The sequence below is a fragment of the Zootoca vivipara genome, chromosome 4 (genome assembly GCF_963506605.1).
Source record: "Zootoca vivipara chromosome 4, rZooViv1.1, whole genome shotgun sequence".
Classification (NCBI taxonomy): Eukaryota; Metazoa; Chordata; class Lepidosauria; order Squamata; family Lacertidae; genus Zootoca; species Zootoca vivipara.
This window is the reverse complement of record NC_083279.1, coordinates 100,983,549-101,003,714: the sequence shown is the minus strand read 5'-3', so window position 1 is coordinate 101,003,714 and position 20,166 is coordinate 100,983,549. Positions and strand designations below refer to the sequence as shown.

Below are 20,166 nucleotides of genomic sequence, written 5' to 3'. Positions count from 1 at the left end.
ATGGAGCTGCAAGACCCTCCATCAACAATGAGTAATCACACCATTCTTCACCACCCTAATAATACTGCCCTCCCTGGGCTTCTCTTTCTCCTGATGGGTTTCCCTGGGCTGGAATCCACCCCATATTGGCTGGCTTTCCCCATGGGCACAGCCTACCTGCTGTCCTTTCTTGGGAATGGGGCCGTCCTCTTTGTCATAATCACGGAAACAGCCCTCCATTCCCCCATGTACATCTTCCTTGCCCTGCTAGCTGCCTGTGACTTGGGCTTGGCCACAGCCCTCCTGCCCACAATGCTCCGTGTCTTCCTCCTTGGATCAAGGGAGATCAGTGTGGACGCTTGCCTCTCCCAGCTCTTCTTCATCCACACGTTCTCCATCATGGAGTCCTCTGTGCTCTTGGCCATGGCCTTTGACCGCTTTGTGGCCATCTGCTACCCTTTGAGGTACACCTCCATCTTGACCAGCTCCAGACTGGTCCACATTGGCTTGGCCATTGGCCTCCGGGGTGTGGCCCTGCATGTGCCAATCCCCTTTCTTCTCAAGAGGCTGACTTACTGCCACCATATTAATGCCCTTTCTCACTCATACTGCCTGCACCCAGATGTGATGAAGCTGGCCTGCCACAAGTCCAGCAGGGATGGCATCTACGGGCTTTTAGTAGTCTTCTCCACTATGGGGCTGGACCCACTGCTCATCGTCTTGTCTTACATCTGGATCTTGAAGACCGTTGTGGCCATCACCTCGCTGGACGAGCGCCACAAAGCTCTCAACACCTGTGCCTGCCACATCTCTGTGGTCCTGCTGTTCTACACCCCCATGTTGGCCTTGTCCTTGATCAGCCGCCTCAAGCTCCACACCCCGCCCTTCCTCCACATTCTGTTGTCCTACATCCACTTCCTGGCCCCACCTTTGCTCAACCCCATGCTCTACTGTGTCAAAATGAAAGAGGTGCGCCAAAGGATATCTGCAAAGCTCTTCTTGACCCTAAGGGTCCATTGACTCTTGTCCACCTGCTCTGCTGCATAATCAGAAGGGAGGCCAGCTCCATGAGGGATCCATTGCCCTTCCCAATAGTTCAAATCTCCCAGCTCAACTTACTCCCCTCTTTGTATCTGCCTAAAACAATGCACATTCCATGTGGCCATGACTTCAACACACAATAGCAAAACAGCATCCTTGAGAGCAAGTTCCATCTTCAGCCAGGTGAAATCTCTATGTAAAATGAACACAGGCTTGCAAATTTGTGCCATAGAATTTGCCTTTTCTTTACACAGAAGCAATCCATGTCTAGAAAGGAAATGGAAGGTCTTGTTTCAGTGCTAATAAAGTTTTTAACCAATTTTCTACTGTTTGTTTGTGGAATTCCTGCATTCACACAAAGCTGCATTGCTCCATATAGCAAGTCCAACCAATTTAACATGGGATAAAAATTTCATTGACCAGAGTCCACTTCAAATGCATTGTATGCGGTGGACTTTAGTCCACAAAAGTTTCTGCCATGATAAGTTAGTTAGTCTTGAAGGTGCTGCAAAACTCTGTTCTGCTGTCCCATCCTCTAAACCAAACTTTTGAGCACTGGGGAGCATTACTTTAAATGGTGCCTCTGGCACTAAGTGCAGATCCATCTCCCAGCGGAGTCAGCAGAGGGAGGCAATTACAAGCAGGTACCTGCTGGGAGGCTCAAAGCTGGCAGTTTCCTCCTTCCCGCAGGGACAAAAGGCCTCAGAGGTGTCACCCTGGGAAGGCCATAAAGGCCATTTGATTGCTCTGTGAACTGCAGGCTCTGCAACACAATCACTCACTCATGATTCCTAGGGTTCTGAAGCCCCCAGGACCTTTCTTATAGATAAATTAGGGTGTGCTGGACCACCTAGTTTGCAGGGTATGAATGCATGCTTCTATGTGGGAAGAGGTCTGTTTGGGCGGCAAACCAGCAAATAAGCTATTGGTTCTTCCAAGCCTACCAGCCATTCTCTCCATAATGGTACCACATTCAGGACAGATACAAGAAACAATTTCTTCTTGCAGCACATAGTTAAACACAGGAGGCAGTGATGGCCACCAAGGTGGATGGCTTTAAAAGAAGATTGAACAAATTCATAGAGGAGGAGAGGACGACCGAGGGTTACTAGCCAGGATGGCTCTGCCTTGCCTGCAGTCATAGACAGTAATGATTCTGGAAACTACAGGTGGGGAGAAAATGCTCTTGTGTTTGAATCCTGCTTGTGGGTTTCCCCTTGTGGCATCTAGTTGCCCACTGTGAAAAGGAGATGCTGGGCCAGATGGCCCATTGGCCTGATCCAGCAGGTGCTTTTTACGTTCTAGTATGATTTGACACTGATACCTACAGCACTAGGTATCCAGAGAGTGATCTGGTTCCTGCACAGAGACTTTGGTCTGCATCAGATGCAGGTAGTTGGGGGAGAAGCCAGAGTTGAACAAGTAAAGAGTGGTCTGGAGAAAGGAAGGTGAGGTGAAGCGAGGAGGGCTAAGGTGGTCCAGGAGAAAGGTGTGTAGAGGAGCTAGGTCTTGAAAGAGGAAAGCGATGGAGCCATCAGCAGAGAGAGGGAAGCTGGTCCAAGCAGAGAAGAGGCTGCCCTATACAGAGTCAGGCACCAGTGGTGGTCTCAGGCACAGGTTTCTGCTGCAGCTACTCCTGGGGATCTTTTACACCTACCGCTGGGCTACAGCCATGGCATTGCCAATAGAGCAAATCAAGAGCAGCTATAGATTCGGGACAGACTACATTCTTCTTCGCACAATGTAAAATCAATGCCACAGGAGGCAGCGATGGCCCCCATCCTGGATGACTTTAAAAGGGAAATTAGACAAATTCACAGAGGGTAGTTAGGATATCAATGGCTATGTTACAATCCTAGAACTGTAGAGTTGGTACCCTTGCTATCGTAAGGCTTTTTCCAGATCTTGAATGTTTTCTGCCCACCTTGCGTATTCAGCTACAACATCTCACAACTTTAAATGCCTACCCAGATGATTAGAAAGTTGAGGTATTTTTTAATCTGTTTTGATTTTTACCATTTGTGTGTTTTAATGTAGGGCTGTGTTTTCTCTCTCTTGCTTTTACTGTTCTGTTTTTGCTTTGAGGTCTTGTCTCGTTTTGTCTTACAAATGGATAAATTTGTGAAATAAATAGAATAAAAGAAATAATTTATTTGGTTGCACAACTATACAGCCTCCACCTTTGGAAAGGGAGGCAGGCGGCAAGCAAGAAGAGAGAGGGCGAGAGATGGCATTTCTGGGTGCTAAGCATGGAGAGAGCTTTGGGGAAAGATAAGATCTCTAGAGGGGATTCACTTAGGGTGCTGAGGAACTCATACCTCCTCTTTGCCGCCCCTCAAAAGTCACTTGCACAACTCTTTCGTCTACAATGAGCCCAAATCTAGCTTTTACATAAAATCACTTCCAGACAGTTGAATTGGATTTTGTACTGGCATTTGGAAGTAGACAGTACTCTTTTCTACCCACAACAAAATCGGAATATGCCCTGCAAAAGGGAACTCACACTGTAGTCTCATTATTTGAACCGTAGAACAATAGAGTACAGTTTTAATGGTCATCTAGCCCAACCTCCTGCAATGCAGGAATCACAGCTAAAGAATCTCTGACAGATGGCCATCTAGCCTCACCCTGCCTTCTTTCATACAACCAGCCTATGAGATTCCTCTGGCTGCTGGCTTCCTCTGCCTTAGCCTCCCTGTTGCCCCTTGTTCAACAGGGAGGATGAAGAAGATGGGGACAAAAGTAGAATGAGTTGGCTCTGCCTGTTGTTGGCTCTGGCAACACCTACTTCCCTAAGCCCTACCAGCCCTCACAGTCTTCAGGCAGCTGTGCTATCAATTTACTACCATTTGTCTGTCTTTTTCCTCTCAGGGGTACTATCTATTAAGAAGAACTTCCTGACAGCTGTTCGGCAGTGGAATTTGCTACCAAGGAGTGTGGTGGAGTCTCCTTCTTTGGAGGTCTTTAAGCAGAGGCTTGACAGGCATATGTCAAGAATGCTTTGATGGTGTTTCCTGCTTGGCAGGGGGTTGGACTGGATAACCCTTGTGGTCTTTTCCAACTCTATGATTCTATGATTCTATCTCTAGAAGACAGGAAAGGACAAAAAGCTGTAAGGAACTCCTTGGATATTCTTCATGCCCTAACCAATTTTGGTTGGTAGTAAGACACCTTTTCCTTACTTGCAGTCAGGAGGTTGATGCTCCTGGAGGGACCCACCAGACCACATCATGGATCTCCAAAACGGCACCAAGCCCAAGCCACCAGTGGTCTGGCTTACTGGGTTCCCTGGCATGGAGTCCAGCCACATCTGGATTTCCATCCCATTCTGCTCCATGTACATCATTTCCATCCTGGGAAATGCCATTATTCTGTTCATTATCAAAACAGACCAAAGCCTCCATGAGCCCATGTACATTTTCCTCTCCATGCTGGCCATGGCAGACCTAGGCATATCCCTCACCACCATGCCTACCATCCTGGGCATCTTTTGGTTCAACGCCAGAAGAGTCAGTCTGGATGCCTGTTTCACTCAGCTGTTCTTCATCCACACACTGTCCTTCATAGAATCCTCCATTCTCTTGGCCATGGCTTTTGACCGCCTTGTGGCCATCCGGAACCCTCTGAGATATGCTTCCATCTTAACTGTGCCAAGGATAAGCAAGATGGGGCTGGCCTTTGTGTTCAGAGGTGTGGCCCTGATTTTCCCACTGCCCTTCCTTCTCAGGAGGCATCGGTACTGCCGGTCCAATGTCCTCTTCCACTCTTTCTGTCTGCACCAAGAGGTGATGAAGCTGGCCTGCTCAGACATCACGGTCAACAGCATCTATGGGATGTTCGTCATTGTCTCCACGGTGGGCGTGGACTCGCTCCTTATCCTGCTGTCTTACATCATGATCCTCAAGACGGTCCTGAGCATCGCCTCACGGGTGGAGCGGCTCAAGGCCCTCAACACTTGCGTCTCCCACATCTGCGCCGTTTTGATCTTCTACATGCCCATGATTGGCCTGTCTGTGATTCACAGGTTTGGGAAGGATTCTCCTCTCCACATCCGCATTTTCATGGGGTATATTTACCTGCTGGTGCCACCCCTAATGAACCCTGTTGTGTACAGTGTGAAAACAAAGCAGATTCGGGCCAGGATAATCCAAATGTTCTCCAAGTGAAGGACCAGCTCCTCATTCTTAGAACCTGTTATGCTTTTCTGACATTTGCTGGCAAAGGGGTGGTGGTGGTGGGGAGCCACTCTGCAACAGTTTCAGTGGTGATGGTTGGGAACTCTGGGTCAGATGAGGACAGCTGTGGCCCAGCAAGGCTCAGCTTATGTTCCTGGTGAGGTCTTGATCCATGTCCTGGGTGGATGGAGAGAGCAGCAGGTGTCTGAAATGCAGGTGTCTAAGATGTAAAAAGACCTCCCAGAGTGTCTTGCAAAGACCACTAATAAGGCAGTCCCTGTCCTAAGGCTTTAGAATCTTAAATAACCATTTATTTCTTGGGAGTGGTGTTTTTGGTTTGGTTTGGTTTGGTTTTATTATTATATTTTGTGTTCTCATTTTGTATTTTAATGTGAAGTGCTCTGTGATCTTTGGATGAAGGGTGGTGTACAAATTAAATAAATAAATAAATAAATTTCTACCCAATTCCTTATTATGTTTGTTGCATCTGCAGCAGCACAACCAGACACTGTTGTCATTTTCACCCCTCCCATTGCGAGAATCTGGTGGTCTGATGTTTTGAGAAAGGAGGGGGAGGAACTGCTCTTCTCTTCTTCCGTCCCTGACTCAGTGTGGGTTTCGATTTTATCTTGTAGAGATAAGGTGGCTAAATGAAGAATGTAACACTCATGCAAGCCAGTAGTATTCTATAGTATGTAGTAGTCTGTATGATGATTTAATGAGGTTTAATTGCCTCATTAAGGCTTTGCCGAATCATTCCAAAATCCAGCCCGCTTCCTGATCTGTGCAGCTCTGTGTTGGCAAAGCAATGCAGCCTCTCTCTTTCGCAGCGTGAAGCTGTGTAGACACGCAGGAGCAAGCACACTGATAAATCAGAACAAGACAGCTTCTTCTTCTAAGCTAAAGTCTTTATTTACAAGCAATCCATGGCTGCAGCATTCCATGGCTGCCCCGGTTGAAAAACGAAACCAACAACAGCATACAGAAAACAAAGACAGATCTCCTTATGTACTCCTCCCAGCTCCTCCTCTCCCAGTGTCCAGACGTCACAGCAGATTGCTTAATTAACCCTTTAGAAGCTCTGATGCTCCTCACAGTCTGCTTGATAATAAAATGAGGTATGCTTCACACCTCCACAGCAAGCTTCCGTGTTATTCTCTGCTGCTGCTGAATTGGTGCTCACAATTGCAGTTGTGAGACCAGGCTATTGGGTTACACTGAAGGTGCTCCAGTCGCCTACCCTATCCTCAGGGGCTTGAGACGTGGGGCAGAACCGAAGGACTTCCGGGGATACCACAACCGGGACGGATGCGCTCCGTGGAGGCTCCAAGAGGGAGCGATTGTTGGAGAGGCTTTAGGGGTGAACGTGATGGCTACGCGACCCCCAAAAAGTCCCAGGGGGTGACCCTGAGACGAGGTATCCAGTGGCATTGGACGGGAACCTAGGCATTCTGCGTCTCACGATGAAAGAGCTGTGGATCCCAGACGCGAGAAGCCCCGCAAACCGAAACGGTGAGCAGTAGTAAAGTTTCCAACCAGCCCACCCCAAATTACTGTTTTCTGAACGTTTGGTGAGCATTTGAGGAAAAGACCTTAAATAGACACCCTGCCAAACAGAGGGAAAAGGAGAACATAAAAGGGGACAGAAAAGAACTAAAGAGGAAATTACGCTTGCTGTAAACAACCTAGCACAGAGAAAACTACAAGGTTTCAGGGAGAAAGAGAAGGAGGACTCTTTGAAACACTGTTGTCAATAGTCTGCCTCGCCCCCCCCCCAAATCCCTGACTGGAAATAACAGCAGATAATATAGACAGGAAATCAATTCTTAAGGAAATCAGCCCTGAGTGCTCCCTGGAAGGACAGATCCTGAAGTTGAGGCTCCAATACTTTGGCCACCTCATGAGAAGAGAAGAATCCTTGGAAAAGACCCTGATGTTGGGAAAGATTGAGGGCACTAGGAGAAGGGGACGACAGAGGACAAGATGGTTGGACAGTGTTCTCGAAGCTACGAACATGAGTTTGACCAAACTGCGGGAGGCAGTGCAAGACAGGAGTGCCTGGCGTGCTATGGTCCATGGGGTCACGAAGAGTCGGACACGACTAAACGACTAAACAACAACAACAATATAGACAGAGTGAAACAGGGAGACAAAGTAGTAGCTGGACTAAGATATTGATGCAAGGAAGGGGAGAGTGGAAAGGGCAGACTTAAAATAAAAGGAACTTGACGCAAAAGATAAATAAGACATTATACAGAATGATGTATTGAATGTTGGATTTTAAAAGAAGGAGGTTCATCATAGAGTGATACAAAGGAAGTTAAAACAACGCTAATTCAGAATTGATATAAAAAGACTCAGACCTTGTTGGAGACAAAATCGTGCGGCGTGGAGAGTAGGGAGGGGTCCAAGGAGAGTGGAAAGGAAAAGGAAAAGGCTGAGGAAAAAGGACTGGAAAACAAGAGGGAACCCAAGACAAAGGGAACGGCAGGAAAAGAGAACAGCGGCACCTAGTGGCAAGAAGATAAAGAGAAGAAGAGAAAAGTGGGGAGAAGGGGGATTGGAATAAAGGGAGTTAAAGAGACTGGACAGAGGATCGATTAGAAGGAACTGTGGGACTTTGAGGGACTTTGAGTTTTTTTTAAAAGAGGATATTGGTTAAGTTTAATGTACTATGTCTGGGAATAAAAAAGTACAATCAAAGTGTGATTTATAATCAACAGAGAAGAAGAAATTCAGGCCAAGAAATGGAAGTGGAGGTTAAAGAATTGATCCTAAGCCTGAAGGGAGACATAGGTAATATGAGGAAAGAATTTGGAGAGTTGAAAACAGAACTTAATGGTAAAATGAAAGGAATAGAGGAAAAATTAGATAAAATGAATGGAAGAATTGAGTCAATAACAGAACTTAAAGCAGAAATAACTTCACTTGTGGAGGAGAATAATGAATTAAAAGAAACAGCACAAGAATGTAAAAATTAAACACAACAATTGGAAGATAATTTTAAAAAATTATCAGAGGAATTAAAAGATCAAAAAAAGGAAGGAGAAAAGGCCAAAAAAGAAAGAGAAGAGTTTAAAATAACACAAGAGGCAACATGGGACGCGATTGCTATACTACAGATGCAAATTAAGGATAGAAGTCTTAGATTGAGGGGTGTCCCTGAGCTTCCGGAGGGGAATTTACAGAGTACAATTATTAAAGAACTGGCCGCTTGGCTAAAGCTTAAGGAGGAGGACATATAAGAAGATATGTTGTTGTTGTTGTTTAGTCGTTTAGTCGTGTCCGACTCTTCGTGACCCCATGGACCATAGCACGCCAGGCACTCCTGTCTTGCACTGCCTCCCGCAGTTTGGTCAAACTCATGTTCGTAGCTTCGAGAACACTGTCCAACCATCTTGTCCTCTGTCGTCCCCTTCTCCTAGTCCCCTCAATCTTTCCCAACATCAGGGTCTTTTCCAAGGATTCTTCTCTTCTCATGAGGTGGCCAAAGTATTGGAGCCTCAGCTTCACGATCTGTCCTTCCAGGGAGCACTCAGGGCTGATTTCCTTACGAATGGATAGGTTTGATCTTCTAGCAGTCCATGGGACTCTCAAGAGTCTCCTCCAGCACCATAATTCAAAAGCATCAATTCTTCGGCGATCAGCCTTCTTTATGGTCCAGCTCTCACTTCCATACATCACTACTGGGAAAACCATAGCTTTAACTATACGGACCTTTGTCGGCAAGGTGATGTCTCTGCATTTTAAGATGCTGTCTAGGTTTGCCATTGCTTTTCTCCCAAGAAGCAGGCGTCTTTTAATTTCGTGACTGCTGTCACCATCTGCAGTGATCAAGGAGCCCAAGAAAGTAAAATCTCTCACTGGCTCCATTTCTTCCCCTTCTATTTGCCAGGAGGTGATGGGACCAGTGGCCATGATCTTGGGTTTTTTGATGTTGAGCTTCAGACCATATTTTGCGCTCTCCTCTTTCACCCTCATTAAAAGGTTCTTTAATTCCTCCTCGCTTTCTGCCATCAAGGTTGTGTCATCTGCATATCTGAGGTTGTTGATATTTCTTCCAGCAATCTTAATTCCGGCTTGGGATTCATCTAGTCCAGCCTTTCGCATGATGAATTCTGCATATAAGTTAAATAAGCAGGGAGACAATATACAACCTTGTCGTACTCCTTTCCCAATTTTGAACCAATCAGTTGTTCCATATCCAGTTCTAACTGTAGCTTCTTGTCCCACATAGAGATTTCTCAGGAGACAGATGAGGTGATCAGGCACTCCCATTTCTTTAAGAACTTGCCATAGTTTGCTGTGGTCGACACAGTCAAAGGCTTTTGCATAGTCAATGAAGCAGAAGTAGACGTTTTTCTGGAACTCTCTAGCTTTCTCCATAATCCAGCGCATGTTTGCTATTTGGTCTCTGGTTCCTCTGCCCTTTCGAAATCCAGCTTGCACTTCTGGGAGTTCTCGATCCACATACTGCCTAAGCCTGCCTTGTAGAATTTTAAGCATAACCTTGCTAGCGTGTGAAATGAGCGCAATTGTGCGGTAGTTGGAGCATTCTTTGGCACTGCCCTTCTTTGGAATTGGGATGTAGACTGATCTTCTCCAATCCTCTGGCCATTGCTGAGTTTTCCAAACTTGCTGAGAAGATATAGAGACATTGTTTGGGGTAAATTCTAAAAAAGCGAAGGAAAACAACTGGCCAGGTTTGATCACCTTTACATCAACTAGAATAAAAAGTAAGATCCTCAAAAATATAAGGAGAAAGAAACTTAAAATTGAAGGAGAAGAGATCATTGTGCTGAAAGAGGTTCCACCACATATTTTGAGAAAGAGACAAAAGTACCAGTTCCTAACCAAAGCCTTGGTAGCCAAATCTATATTATTTAAGTGGGAGTACCCTGAAGGATTATCCTTCAACTTCAAAGGAAGAAGAAGGAGATTTGAGACACCAGAAGACGCAGACATTTTTTATAGAAAGTACAGGTCAGAATTAGGAGGAGAGAAGCAACCAATAGACAGAGACCCAAACCAGAAAAAGTCACACCACGAGCAGGAATCAGAAAGTGAATAAGACCTTTTCCAAAAAAAGAGAAAGCAACAAGAGTCAGAGTATGAGTAAGAATTTTTAAACGGTGACAACACAACAAATAAAGACAAATAAAATTTCTGAAGTAAAATGAATCTTAAAATACTTTCATGGAATGTGAATGGATTAAATAATAAAAGGAAAAGGAATAAAGTGCAACATATATTATTGAAACGTAGGCTAGATATTGCATGCCTCCAAGAAACACACGCGAAAAAACATCACCAGAAAGTACTGATATACCCGAAATTAGGGACAGAATTCATTGCTGCAGATGTGGTTAAAAAGGGGGGGGGAGTTGTGATTTATGTAAAACCATGCCTAGAGCCGCAATTAATATATACAGACCAAGAAGGGAGAGTGGTAACACTTAAAATAAAAAATGCAGGGGAAATAATCTATATAATGGGGGGGGGGGAGCTGCTGGAATATGTAGAAGGGAAAATGATAATTATGGGAGACTTAAATGGCGTAATCGATCCTCAATTAGATAGACCGGGAAAAGGAGAAGGGGAAAAACAAGGCTTTTTTAAGATGGTGGGAAGTCTGGAATTAAAGGATGCTTGGAGATTTAAAAATGAATTAGAGAAAGATTATACTTATTTTTCAGAAGCAAAAAAAACAGCCAGTACAATAGATGCAATTTGGATAACATCAGAATTAGTGAAAAGGATAAAGGAAATACAAATAACACCCAGGACAATATCAGACCACAATTCAATACTGCTGCAATTAAATTCAGAATGGAAAGCAGGTATGAGGAGATGGAAATTAAATGATTCCTTATTATATGATGAAAAAGTATTAGAAGGCGCAAGAAAAACATTAGAAGAATTCTTCAGATTAAACAACAAAAAAGATACAGATGAGAGGATAATATGGGACACCAGCAAGGCAGTCATTAGAGGGTATTTTATAAAACAAAGTGCCATTCAGAAAAAGGAAAGGGAGAAAGAAAAAAATAAGTTAATAGAAGAATTAAAAAGAAAAGAAAAATAATTGATTAAGATTAAAATAATCTAAAAAATGAGGTCAAGCTATTAAAATCAGAATATAAGATAAAAATTGAACAGGAAATGGAATGGAAATTAAGAATTTGGAAAAGGAATAATTTTGAATTTGCAATTAAAGAAAAAAATAATGCAAAAATTATAAACAGAATAAAAATAGGAGAAAGAGTTATAGATAATCCCCAAACAATAATGGAAAAAATTGTAAATTATTATGAAGAGTTATATAAGAAAATAAATATTGGGCAATATTTGGAAAACCATCAATTGGCAGTTAATATAAGAGAAAAAGTTAAAGAATTAGACACTCCCATAACAGTACAAGAAATTAAGAATGTACAGTGGAACCTCTACTTACGAATTTAATCCGTTCCGTTCTGCCGGCCTCACAGGATCGGGCCCTCGCTGCTGGGGTGATGGGAGTTGCAGTCCTGGCGACGTCGGAGGCCAAGCCAGGGCACCTGCGGTCGGCCGTGTGGGACTTGGCTCGCGCGGACACGGTGCAGGCGGCGGCGATGCGGAGCCTCTCCCGACGGGGCCAGAAGTACTGGGCGGGCGCCTAGGCTGGAGCGACGGCGAGGGGCGGAGGGCGCTCCGAGCGGAAAAGCCGAGGACAGGAGAGGCGGCCCTGCAGCAGCGGTGGCGGCGGCGAGCCCCCGATCCTGCGAGGCCCGCAGAAGGCCAGCCTCGCTGCAGCAGCAGCAGTGGCGAGGCCCCAGTCCCGCGAGGCCGGCAGAAGGCCGGCCTCGCAGCGGCAGCGGCAAGAGCCCGATCCCACGAGGCCAGCAGAAGGCCAGCCTCGCAGCGGCAGCAGTGGCAAGGGCTCGATCCGGCGGCGAGCACAGGGCAGCGAGGCTGTTCGGATGTCGAAAATTTCGTAAGCGCGCCACCATTTTTTAACTATTTTTTTCTCTTCATAAGTAGAAAAATTTGTAAGTAGAGTCATTCGTAAGTAGAGGTACCACTGTAATGAGAAAAACAAAACCCGGGAAATCTCCCGGACCAGACGGACTGCCTCTGGAATACTATAAGAAATTTGAGGAGGAATTGGTGAGTCATCTGCAGGAAATAATGAATAAAATATTGCAAAAAGGAAATATTACGGATTCCTGGAAAGAGGCGTATATTACACTGTTGCCGAAAGAGGATGTAGATTTAGAACAAATGACTAATTATAAGCCAATATCCCTTTTAAATGCTGATTATAAAATCTTTGCGGGAGTGATATTGAATAGAATGAAACAGATATTAAGAGAGACAATTCATCCCAATCAAGCTGGTTTCTTACCAGGAAGGCAAATATTGAACAATACAAGGAATATAATTGACATAATAGAACATCTAGAATTTAAATCTGATATAAAGGAGCCCTTTTGTTGTTGGACGCAGAAAAGGCCTTCGACAACGTGTCGTGGCTCTTCATGAAAACTCAAATAGAGAAAATGGGAATAGGAGGAAGACTAGGAAAAGCAATAGAAGCTATCTATGAACAGTAAAGGGCGAGGCTAATAATAAACGGGAACTTGACAGAAAGCTTCCAAATAACAAAAGGGACAAGGCAGGGATGCCCGCTCTCACCCCTACTTTTCATTATGGTATTGGAAATCTTATTAGAAAACATCAGAAAAGATTCTAAATTAAAAGGAATAACAATTGGGAAAAGATCTTATAAAGTAAGGGCGTTTGCAGACGACCTAATAATAACCACACAGGATCCGAAAGAAAATATACCAGTGGCGCCGGAAACAATCCAAAAATATGGTAAAGTGGCAGGGCTGAAAATAAACTACAAAAAAACACATTAATAACAAAAAATCTAAATGCAGAGGGGGGGAAAGAATTTCAAGAGCTAATGGGTATTCAGGTTAAAAATAAGGCAAAATATCTAGGTTGTGGATTACCAATAAGAGTATCAACTTATATGAAGACAATTATGTTAAAACATGGAGGGAAATTAAAAAAATAAATGGAGATATGGAATAAATTGTACCTCTCTTTCTGGGGAAGAATCTCGGTGGTCAAGATGAATATTCTCCCGAAAATGATGTATTTATTTCAAACCATTCCGGGTTAGGGTTAGGGGGAATGAAATGTTTTAAGGAATGGAAGAAAGACCTAGCCAAATTTATATGGAATGGGAAAGACCGAGAATTAAACAACAATTTTTAACAGACAGGAAAGAAAGAGGAGGTTTCGGTCTACCTGATCTAGAACTTTACCATTCTGCTGCAGGGTTGCTATGGATAAAAGAGTGGATAACATTAAAAAACCCAGATGTATTAGACCTGGAGCGTTATGAGAATTGGCATGGGTGGCATTCCTATTTAATTTATGGGAAAGTTAAAGCCCACAAAGGGTTTTTAAATCATTTAGTAAGAAAATCATTATATAATATCTGGTCAAAATTTAAGGGAATACTGGAACCAAAGATCCCATTATGGACATCACTGGCCGAAGCAACGGCAGTTAAAAAATTAAATATAGAAAGGAATTGGGTCACATACAAAACAATTGTGGAAGGGAGAAAAGAGGGAATTAAAATTGAAAAAATATGAAGAAATTAAAGAGTATGTATCAGACTGGTTCCAGTATTTCCAAATAAGGCAAAGATTTATTGAGGAGGAAAAAAATAGGAATAGCAGAGGAAACATCAAAATTTGAAAAAGTATTAACTCAAAATAAAGGGAAATACATCTCACACTTGTATGATATATTACAATTTGTTACAATTTGAAAGAGAATATCTTTAAAATGATGTACAGCTGGCATGTAACATCTGAAAAAATGGACAAAATGTATAAAAACAGATCACCCACATGCTGGAGGTGTGAGAAAGAAAATGGTTCTTATATGCACATGTGGTGGCCATGTGAAGAGGTCAGCGCTTTCTGGAACAATGTATACGAAGAGTTGAAGAAATTATTGCAGTGTAGCTTCAAAAAAAAGTCAGAGGTATTTTTATTGAGTCTATTGCTAAGGAAATAGTAAAATCAAAAAGAGTATTGCTTATGTATGGATTAGTGGCGGGAAGAATAATAACAGCAAGAAGAGATTGCAGAGCCATCCTATGAGGGTCTGGTTTCCCCCATAAGGGTAGCATTGGATTGGCTCTTCGTGTCTTTTGGTTTCAGCTTGTCATTCCCAGCTCACTTAAAGTTCTGCCCCTCCTTCTTCTCTACTGAGCTACCTCGCTCACTTCTTCTTCACTGTTTCAGTGTATCTGAAGAAGTGTGCATGCACACGAAAGCTCATACCAATAACAAACTTAGTTGGTCTCTAAGGTGCTCCTGGAAGGATTTTTGTTTGTTTGTTTGTTTCAACTACTGCAGACCAACCCGGCTACCTACCTGTAACTAAAATGCACAATTGTTTCACTTCTTGTTTCTCGCATCCTTTTCTAGAGAATGGAGCTGCAAGACCCTCCATCAACAATGAGTAATCACACCATTCTTCACCACCCTAATAATACTGCCCTCCCTGGGCTTCTCTTTCTCCTGATGGGTTTCCCTGGACTGGAATCCACCCCATATTGGCTGGCTTTCCCCATGGGCACAGCCTACCTGCTGTCCTTTCTTGGGAATGGGGCCGTCCTCTTTGTCATAATCACGGAAACAGCCCTCCATTCCCCCATGTACATCTTCCTTGCCCTGCTAGCTGCCTGTGACTTGGGCTTGGCCACAGCCCTCCTGCCCACAATGCTCCGTGTCTTCCTCCTTGGATCAAGGGAGATCAGTGTGGACGCTTGCCTCTCCCAGCTCTTCTTCATCCACACGTTCTCCATCATGGAGTCCTCTGTGCTCTTGGCCATGGCCTTTGACCGCTTTGTGGCCATCTGCTACCCTTTGAGGTACACCTCCATCTTGACCAGCTCCAGACTGGTCCACATTGGCTTGGCCATTGGCCTCCGGGGTGTGGCCTTGCATGTGCCAATCCCCTTTCTTCTCAAGAGGCTGACTTACTGCCACCATATTAATGCCCTTTCTCACTCATACTGCCTGCACCCAGATGTGATGAAGCTGGCCTGCCACAAGTCCAGCAGGGATGGCATCTACGGGCTTTTAGTAGTCTTCTCCACTATGGGTCTGGACCCACTGCTCATCATCTTGTCTTACATCTGGATCTTGAAGACCGTTGTGGCCATCACCTCGCTGGACGAGCGCCACAAAGCTCTCAACACCTGTGCCTGCCACATCTCTGTGGTCCTGTTGTTCTACACCCCCATGTTGGCATTGTCCTTGATCAGCCGCCTCAAGCTCCACACCCCGCCCTTCCTCCACATTCTGTTGTCCTACATCCACTTCCTGGCCCCACCTTTGCTCAACCCCATGCTCTACTGTGTCAAAATGAAAGAGGTGCGCCAAAGGATATCTGCAAAGCTCTTCTTGACCCAAAGGGTCCATTGACTCTTGTCCACCTGCTCTGCTGCATAATCAGAAGGGAGGCCAGCTCCATGAGGGATCCATTGCCCTTCCCAATAGTTCAGATCTCCCAGCTCAACTTACTCCCCTCTTTGTATCTGCTCCCAGCCTAAAACAATGCACATTCCTTGTGGCCATGACTTCAACATACAATAGCAAAACAGCATCCTTGAGAGCAAGTTCCATCTTCAGCCAGGTGAAATCTCTATGTAAAATGAACACAGGCTTGCAAATTTGGGCCATAGAATTTGCCTTTTCTTTACACAGAAGCAATCCATGTCTAGAAAGGAAATGGAAGGTCTTGTTTCAGTGCTAATAACGTTTTTAACCAATTTTCTACTGTTTGTTTGTGGAATTCCTGCATTCACACAAAGCTGCATAGCTCCATATAGCAAGTCCAACAAATTTAACACGGGATAAAAATTTCATTGACCAGAGTCCACTTCAAATGCATTGTATGCGGTGGACTTTAGTCCACAAAAGTTTCTGCCATGATCAGTCTTGAAGGTGCCGCAAAACTCTGTTCTGCTGTCCCACCCTCTAAACCAAACTTTGGAGCACTGGGGAGCATTACTTTAAATGGTACCTCTGGCACTAAGTGCAGATCCATCTCCCAGCGGAGTCAGCAGAGGGAGGCAATTACAAGCAGGTACCTGCTGGGAGGCTCAAAGCTGGCAGAGTTTCCTCCTTCCCGCAGGGACAAAAGGCCTCAGAGGTGTCACCCTGGGAAGAACCATAAAGGTCTGTGGACTACGCAACACAATCACTCTCTCACTCTCTCAGTCATAGACAGTAATGCTTCTGGAAACTACCGTGGAGGTGGGGAGAAAGTGCTCTTGTGTTTGAATCCTGCTTGTGGGTTTCTCCTTGTGGCCCACTGTGAAAAGGAGATGCTGGGCCAGATGGCCCATTGGCCTGATCCAGCAGGTGCTTTTTACGTTCTAGTATGATCTGGCACTGATACCTACAGCACTAGGTATCCAGAGAGTGATCTGGTTCCTGCACAGAGACTTTGGTCTGCATCAGATGCAGGTAGTTGGGGGAGAAGCCAGAGTTGAACAAGTAAAGAGTGGTCTGGAGAAAGGAAGGTGAGGTGAAGCGAGGAGGGCTAAGGTGGTCCAGGAGAAAGGTGTGTAGAGGAGCTAGGTCTTGAAAGAGGAAAGCGATGGAGCCATCAGCAGAGAGAGGGAAGCTGGTCCAAGCAGAGAAGAGGCTGCCCTATACAGAGTCAGGCACCAGTGGTGGTCTCAGGCACAGGTTTCTGCTGCAGCTACTCCTGGGGATCTTTTACACCTACCGCTGGGCTACAGCCATGGCATTGCCAATAGAGCAAATCAAGAGCAGCTATAGATTCGGGACAGACTACATTCTTCTTCGCACAATGTAAAATCAATGCCACAGGAGGCAGCGATGGCCCCCATCCTGGATGACTTTAAAAGGGAAATTAGACAAATTCACAGAGGGTAGTTAGGATATCAATGGCTATGTTACAATCCTAGAACTGTAGAGTTGGTACCCTTGCTATCGTAAGGCTTTTTCCAGATCTTGAATGTTTTCTGCCCACCTTGCGTATTCAGCTACAACATCTCACAACTTTAAATGCCTACCCAGATGATTAGAAAGTTGAGGTATTTTTTAATCTGTTTTGATTTATACCTTTTGTGTGTTTTAATGTAGGGCTATGTTTTCTCTCTCTTGCTTTTACTGTTCTGTTTTCGTTTGAGGTTTTGTCTCGTTTTGTTTTACAAATGGATAAATTTGTGAAATAAGTAGAATAAAACAAATAAATTATTTGGTTGCACAACTATACAGCCTCCACCTTTGGGAAGGGAGGCAGGCAGCAAGCAAGCAAGAAGAGAGAGGGCGAGAGAGGGCATTTCTGGGTGCAAAACGTGGAGAGAGCTTTGGGGAAAGATAAGATCTCTAGAGGGGATTCACTTAGGGTGCTGAGGAACTCATACCTCCTCTTTGCCGCTCCTCAAAAGTCACTTGCACAACTCTTTCTTCTACAATGAGCCCAATTCTAGCTTTTACATAAGCTCACTTCCAGACAGTTGAATTGGATTTTGTACTGGCATTTGGAAGTAGACAGTACTCTTTTCTACCCACAACAAAATCGGAATATTCCCTGCAAAAGGGAACTCACAGTCTCATTATTTGAACCGTAGAACAATAGAGTACAGTTTTAATGGTCATCTAGCCCAACCTCCTGCAATGCAGGAATCACAGCTAAAGAATCTCTGACAGATGGCCATCTAGCCTCACCCTGCCTTCTTTCATACAACCAGCCTATGAGATTCCTCTGGCTGCTGGCTTCCTCTGCCTTAGCCTCCCTGTTGCCCCTTGTTCAACAGGGAGGATGAAGAAGATTTGGACAAAAATAGAATGAGTTGGCTCTGCCTGTTGTTGGCTCTGGCAATACCTACTTCCCTAAGCCCTACCAGCCTCCACAGCTTTCAGGCAGTTGTGCTATCAAGTTACTACCATTTGTCTGCCTTTTTCCTCTCAGGGGTCCCATCTCCAGAAGACAGGAAAGGACAAAAAGCTGTAAGGAACTCCTTGGATATTCTTCATGCCCTAACCAATGTTGGTTGGTAGTAGGACACCTTTTCCTTACTTGCAGTCAAGAGGCCGATGCTCCTTGAGGGACCCACCAGACCACATCATGGATCTCCAAAACAGCACCAAGCCCAAGCCACCAGTGGTCTGGCTTACTGGGTTCCCTGGCATGGAGTCCAACCACATCTGGATTTCCATCCCATTCTGCTCCATGTACATCATTTCCATCTTGGGAAATGCCATTATTCTGTTCATTATCAAAACAGACCAAAGCCTCCATGAGCCCATGTACATTTTCCTCTCCATGCTGGCCATGGCAGACCTAGGCATATCCCTCACCACCATGCCTACCATCCTGGGCATCTTTTGGTTCAACGCCAGAAGAGTCAGTCTGGATGCCTGTTTCACTCAGCTGTTCTTCATCCACACACTGTCCTTCATAGAATCCTCCATTCTCTTGGCCATGGCTTTTGACCGCCTTGTGGCCATCCGGAACCCTCTGAGATATGCTTCCATCTTAACTGTGCCAAGGATAAGCAAGATGGGGCTGGCCTTTGTGTTCAGAGGTGTGGCCCTGATTTTCCCACTGCCCTTCCTTCTCAGGAGGCATCGGTACTGCCGGTCCAATGTCCTCTTCCACTCTTTCTGTGTGCACCCAGAGGTGATGAAGCTGGCCTGCTCAGACATCACGGTCAACAGCATCTACGGGATGTTCGTCATCGTCGCCACGGTGGGTGTGGACTCGCTCCTGATCCTGCTGTCTTACATCATGATCCTCAAGACGGTCCTGAGCATCGCCTCACAGGAGGAGCGGCTCAAGGCCCTCAACACTTGCGTCTCCCACATTTGCGCCGTTTTGATCTTCTACATGCCCATGATTGCCGTTTCTGTCATTCACAGGTTTGGGGAGGATTCTCCTCTCCTCATCCGCATTTTCATGGGGTATATTTACCTGCTGGTGCCACCCCTAATGAACCCTGTTGTGTACAGTGTGAAAACAAAGCAGATTCGGGCCAGGATAATCCAGATGTTCTCCAAGTGAAGGACCAGCTCCTCATTCTTAGAACCTGTTATGCTTTTCTGACATTTGCTGGCAAAGGGGTGGTGGTGGTGGGGAGCCACTCTGCAACAGTTTCAGTGGTCATGGTTGGGAACTCTGGGTCAGATGAGGACAGCTGTGGCCCAGCAAGGCTTAGCTTATGTTCCTGGTGAGGTCTTGATCCATGTCCTGGGTGGATGGAGAGAGCAGCAGGTGTCTGAAATGCAGGTGTCTAAGATTGAAAAGGTGTCTAAGATTGACAGGAGACAGGAGTGCCTGGCATGCTATGGTCCATGGGGTCACGAAGAGTCGGACACGACTAAACGACTAAACAACAACAACAAAGATTGAAAAAGACCTCCCAGAATGTCTTACAAAGACCACTAATAAGGCAGTCCCTGTCCTAAGGCTTTAGAATCTTAAATAACCATTTATTTCTTGGGAGTGGGGTTATTGGTTTGGTTTGGTTTGGTTTGGTTTTATTATAATATTTTGTGTTCTCATTTTGTATTTTAATGGGAAATGCTCTGTGATCTTTGGATGAAGGGTGATGTACAAATTAAATAAATAAAAAATAAATTTCTACCCAATTCCTTATTATTTTTGTTGCATCTGCAGCAGCACAACCATACACTGCTGACATTTTCACCCCTCCTATTACGAGAATCTGGTGATCTGATGTTTTGAGAAAGGAGGGGGGGGACTGCTCTTCTCTTCTTCCGTCCCTGACTCAGTGTGGGTTTCGATGTTATCTTGTAGAGATAAGGTGGCTGAATGAAGAATGTAACACTCATGCAAGCCAGTAGTATTCTATAGTATGTAGTAGTCTGTTTGATAATAAAATGAGGTATGTTTCAAA

The 20,166-nt window shown here is 44.9% G+C and overlaps 4 protein-coding genes across 4 annotated transcripts; all 4 read left to right on the top strand.

The window, feature by feature from the left end:
* On the top strand, positions 1 to 999 carry LOC118085014 (olfactory receptor 51G2-like). The gene has a single exon (XM_035115266.2). It carries the CDS (start codon positions 1 to 3, stop codon positions 997 to 999), a length of 999 nt encoding a protein of 332 aa, XP_034971157.2.
* Positions 1,000 to 4,250: 3,251 nt separating this feature from the next.
* On the top strand, positions 4,251 to 5,186 carry LOC118085015 (olfactory receptor 51G2-like). Its single transcript, XM_035115267.2, has one exon. It carries the CDS (start codon positions 4,251 to 4,253, stop codon positions 5,184 to 5,186), a length of 936 nt encoding a protein of 311 aa, XP_034971158.2.
* Positions 5,187 to 11,625: 6,439 nt separating this feature from the next.
* LOC132592047 (olfactory receptor 51A7-like) lies at positions 11,626 to 16,498 on the top strand. The gene is made up of 3 exons (XM_060274021.1): positions 11,626 to 12,168; positions 14,693 to 15,657; positions 16,432 to 16,498. Exons 1-3 carry the CDS (start codon positions 11,626 to 11,628, stop codon positions 16,496 to 16,498), a joined length of 1,575 nt encoding a protein of 524 aa, XP_060130004.1.
* Positions 16,499 to 18,374: 1,876 nt separating this feature from the next.
* Positions 18,375 to 19,310, top strand: LOC118085018 (olfactory receptor 51G2-like). Its single transcript, XM_035115273.2, has one exon. The coding sequence runs from the start codon at positions 18,375 to 18,377 to the stop codon at positions 19,308 to 19,310; it is 936 nt and encodes a 311-aa protein (XP_034971164.2).
* The last annotated feature ends 856 nt before the right edge of the window (positions 19,311 to 20,166 follow it).

Excerpts from the sequence above, each read along its gene's own strand:
- LOC118085014 (XM_035115266.2), top strand. The coding sequence starts at position 1 with ATGGAGCTGCAAGACCCTCCATCAACAATGAGTAATCACACCATTCTT.
- LOC118085015 (XM_035115267.2), top strand. The coding sequence starts at position 4,251 with ATGGATCTCCAAAACGGCACCAAGCCCAAGCCACCAGTGGTCTGGCTT.
- LOC132592047 (XM_060274021.1), top strand. The coding sequence starts at position 11,626 with ATGTACAGTGGAACCTCTACTTACGAATTTAATCCGTTCCGTTCTGCC. Across the intron at positions 12,169-14,692 it reads GTTCGGATGTCGAAAATTTC|AGAATGGAGCTGCAAGACCC; the intron begins GTAAGCGCGCCA and ends ATCCTTTTCTAG. Across the intron at positions 15,658-16,431 it reads AAAGAGGTGCGCCAAAGGAT|CCTGGGAAGAACCATAAAGG; the intron begins ATCTGCAAAGCT and ends CAGAGGTGTCAC.
- LOC118085018 (XM_035115273.2), top strand. The coding sequence starts at position 18,375 with ATGGATCTCCAAAACAGCACCAAGCCCAAGCCACCAGTGGTCTGGCTT.